At 48.2% G+C, this 4,193-nt stretch overlaps 1 protein-coding gene across 1 annotated transcript in view; it reads left to right on the forward strand.

Moving 5' to 3' along the window:
• Positions 1–3,218, forward strand: part of flt1 (fms related receptor tyrosine kinase 1) — an 11,493-nt gene extending 8,275 nt beyond the window's left edge. Inside the window, 7 exon segments of the mRNA XM_067252242.1 lie at positions 736–898; positions 1,664–1,762; positions 1,765–1,802; positions 2,040–2,202; positions 2,348–2,474; positions 2,607–2,775; positions 3,006–3,218. Coding sequence (XP_067108343.1) covers positions 736–898; positions 1,664–1,762; positions 1,765–1,802; positions 2,040–2,202; positions 2,348–2,474; positions 2,607–2,775; positions 3,006–3,218 — 972 coding nt within the window.
• Positions 3,219–4,193: the final 975 nt, after the last annotated feature.

The raw sequence follows: 4,193 nt of genomic DNA on the forward strand, positions 1-4,193 counted from the left end.
GTATCTAGGGGGGTCCACCTGTTCCCCTGAGAGAGGGTGGAAGGTTTCCACTCTGTCACAGAAACTCTAGTAAACATTTCCTTGACTCAGCCTCCAAGAAAAACAGAGTTACACAAGCCTCTGTTTCTGCATGTTCGGGCACCGTTCAGAGCTAGTGCTCATGTTTTAGGTGGCCGTTCCTTGCTTCCTGATATTGAGGAATGGCGTGGTAACTTGCAACAGATCAACCACATGCTTCTGTGGTTTGCGATATTAATCAGTTAGTTGGGGTTTGTGAGTCAATCCCTTTGCCTGTGTTTACAGTCGTTTGTTCATTTTCCACGGACGGTGGTGGATTGAACTGCCAGAATCAGAATCAGAAAGGGTTTTAAATCGCCATGAAAGTTTGCACAGACAAGGAATTTGCTTTGGCAATAAGGTGCAGACCATTAAACATATAGGAATCTTAAAAAAATATGAGATCTAACTACACTAAAGGTACATATACTAGCAATACTTAGAATTTAAATAAAATATACATGTAAGACATATATATTTCTGCTGTATGTGTGTCGTAACGACAGGTCAATGTTGTGTGTGTAGATGGTGGGGGGGGGGGGGGGGGGGGGGGGGGCTGGGTATCCCACTCATTTTCACGTCAGCGTGTGTTAATCCAGATTGTAATGTTGTGGGATTAGGGTTGGATTAGGGTGTGGTTAAATTTGATGACATGATGTTTTGTGTTTGTCCCTCCAGTACCCAGACCAGCCGCTGGTTCCTGACCACAGGAACATCGTGTGGAACAGCAGGCAGGGCTTCCTCGTACGACGGCCCTCCTTCATCTTCGTCGGTCTTTTCTCCTGCCAGGCCACCGTAGACGGAGTCACACACACCTCTAAGTACCTGGCCATCAGATTAGGTGAGCCGTTGTCAGGGCCGCACACACAGAGAGGGAACCACACATCACAGAGAGGGAACACACACACAAGAGGGGAACACACACACAGAGAGGGAACACACACACAGAGAGAGGGAACACACACACAGAGAGGGAACACACACACAGAGAGGGAACACACAACACAGAGAGGGAACACACACACAGAGAGGGAACACACACACAGAGAGGGAACACATCAACATATGAGAGGGAACACACACACATTCACAAAAGGCCAAGGGAGGTCAACACCGCAATGCATGAGTCAGTAATTCTTCAATCAAAATCAACCTATCAACCGGTATCATCTTCTAATCTTAGACTAGCAAGTCGAGTCAAGGAAAGGAGTACTTTATTTGATCCTTGGGGGAAATTCCACCCTTACAGCCACATCGACAGGCACAATACCAAAAACACAAATTAAGGCGATTGTTAAAAAACGATAAAAAAGAAACGGCAATGTGCATTCATGCAAATATAGTCTACTGATTCAGATTTGATCTGATTTGATTCTCAACAACGTATGTGACCCTCTCCTCTCTTTCTCTTTCCCTCTTTCATCTTTCCCTCTTTCCCTCTTTCTTCTTTCCATCTTTCTCTTTCCCTCTTCTCTTTCCCTGTCTTTCCCTCTCTTTCTCTTTCCCTACCTCTCTTTCCCTCTCTTTCTCTTTCCCTCTATTTCTCTTCCCTCTCTTTCTCTCTCTCCTCTCTTTCTCTTTCCTCTCTTTCTCTTTCCTCCTCCAGTCAACAAGATCACAGCGGTGTACCTGAACGCCAGTGGGCCAGTGCAGGCCCTGCAGGGAGAGACTCTGTCACTCAACTGCACAGTGACTGCTGAGCTTAACTCAGAGTGTCCATCATCTGGAGCTACCTGCACAGGTCAGTCTGCTGGACCTCCGGGCTCCACCTCCTGTTTGTTGCAGACGTGAGCCCAGTATCTGTGAAACAAGTGTGCCGTTGACAGCAAACTATATGTTTACCATCTGTCTCAAAAGACAGGAAATACCGTCTCGGCCTTAAGTATGTACCCTTAAAATCAGTAGTCTTCCTGTCGGCTCATTCTTCCTTCTGGCCTCTTCGTTCCTCTCTCTACCTCCATGTTTGCCTCCCTCCCCTCCAGGCCAACGACTCAGCCTCCATCACCAGGAGGATAGAGAAGAGGAGGAGCCACACGTTGTTCTACAGCGTCCTGTCCATCCCCAGACTGCAGCGCTCAGACAGGGGCCTCTACACCTGTCATGTGACCAGCGGGCCTCAGAGCAGGCAGGCCAACGTGTCAGTCACCGTCCTACGGTGAGCTCCTCGCGGACCGACACACCACCTCAGTGCTGTTTCTGTTGGGTCATGACCTCTTTTTTGATGATTCATGCACAGACCTGCAAAGTGACAGTTCCTCTGTGTGTGTGTGTGTGTCCTCCTCCCTCTCTTTCGTCCCAGACCGTCCGTTTATCCGTCTGAAGCCCAGAAATGGGGTCGTCCTGGAAACTCACGCAGGTCAGAAGTCCTACCGCCTGTCTCCCAAGCTGCGAGCCTTCCCTGGCCCTGAGGTCATCTGGTAAGAGCCCCCCACATCCAGCAGGGGAACCCTGTGTTCTCCTGGGGTTCCACACTGGGCTCCTAACACCTGCTGTGATGTCCACTGCGGCCGGTTCCTTCAGTGTTCTCTCGTGTGTGTTTCCCCGGTCAGGCTGAAGGACGGCATGGCGGCGGCTGAGCGCTGTTCCCGTTACCATGTGGACGGGAGCTCCCTGGTGATCCGGGACGTGGCAGAGGAGGATGCTGGGAAGTACACCATGCTAGTGGGCATCCAGGAACACGGGCTGTACCAGAACCTCACACTCTCTCTGTCGTCAACGGTAATCAGCCATCCGAGTCCAAGTCCAAGTCTTTTATTGTCCAGATGCACAGAACAACACAGGGTCAGGCTGGGCACTGAAATTCTTAAGACAAGACAACGCAAAGCAACCTGGCATAACATAACATATAAGTTCACAGAACATAGATTACATCTATGATAAAATAATCAGTTTTACTTACATGGTGCAATTCTCTCTCTGTCATACTTCTACTCTTGAAATCAGACAAGGGGGTAGGGGAAGATCAATCTGACTCTCTCTCTCTGTCTGGTCTCTCCCTGCCCCTCACAGTGAGTCCTCAGATAGGAGAGAAGGCCGTGTCGGTGCAGGACCCAGGCACGGTACAGAGGGGTAGCCGACAGGCCCTGCACTGCACCTCCCATGCAGTGCCTCCACCACAGGTGCAGTGGCTTTGGTACCCCTGCCCCTCCAAAGGCCTGTAAGTACACACTCAACAGCACACACACACACACACACACTCGTCCAAAAGACACATTCAGTCATACCCAAAACATACATATGCAGAGAGTATAGATATTCCTCTGTACCTCTGTATAGAGAAACACTCTGAACTTTAACTTTACTCTCTCTCTATCTCTCTCTTCTATCTCAGTCTCTCTCTCTCTCTCTCTCTCTCTTCTCTCTCTCTCTCTCTCTCTCTCTCTCTCTCTCTCTCTCTCTCTCTCTCTCTCAACTCTCTCATCTCTCTTCTCCTCTCTCTCTCTCTCTCTCTCTCCTACCACACACACACACACACACACACCACATAGTTGTACACACATTCTAACACACATATCCTCCTGATGGTGAATGTGTACACACTTAACTCACACAAAGACATGAATGGATGTGTCATGTATTCCATTTTTGACTTCCAAACAATAGACCTAACTCTGTGGTAGACTTGATGCAATATTATACTGTCTGTTTATTTAGACTCTGATGCTGTCCTTAATTTAGAACGGAAACATTAACCCTAGATGCTAAATGGGTCCTTTTTTAGTGTGTGTGTGTGTGTGCGTGTGTGTGCATGTGTGCGTGTGTTTGTTTGTGAATAGAGATTTGTTTTGTCTATTTCAGCATGTGATCAGACAGAGTTTCCTTTTTACAACCAGAACAGATGCCTTTGGAGGCTTTTTCATCTTTGGGAGAGTGTGTGTGTGCGTGTGGATTTAGGTGTGTGCGTGTGGAGTTAGGTGTGTGTGTACGTATTCCATCATGTTGATGTGCATGTGCACGTCTTGGTGTGAGTTTGTGCACGTGTGTGCTTTGTTGCTTTGTATGTGTTTGTCCATGTGCACACGTCTACTGTATGTGAGTGTATGTGTGTGTGTGTGGTATGTGCGCCTGGTACATTCACAGACACGGTAGGCAGTGCAACTCAGACATGAAAGCCTGGAGGAAAAAAAACAAACACT

Source organism: Osmerus mordax, chromosome 15 (assembly GCF_038355195.1).
Source record: "Osmerus mordax isolate fOsmMor3 chromosome 15, fOsmMor3.pri, whole genome shotgun sequence".
NCBI classification, from domain to species: Eukaryota; Metazoa; Chordata; class Actinopteri; order Osmeriformes; family Osmeridae; genus Osmerus; species Osmerus mordax.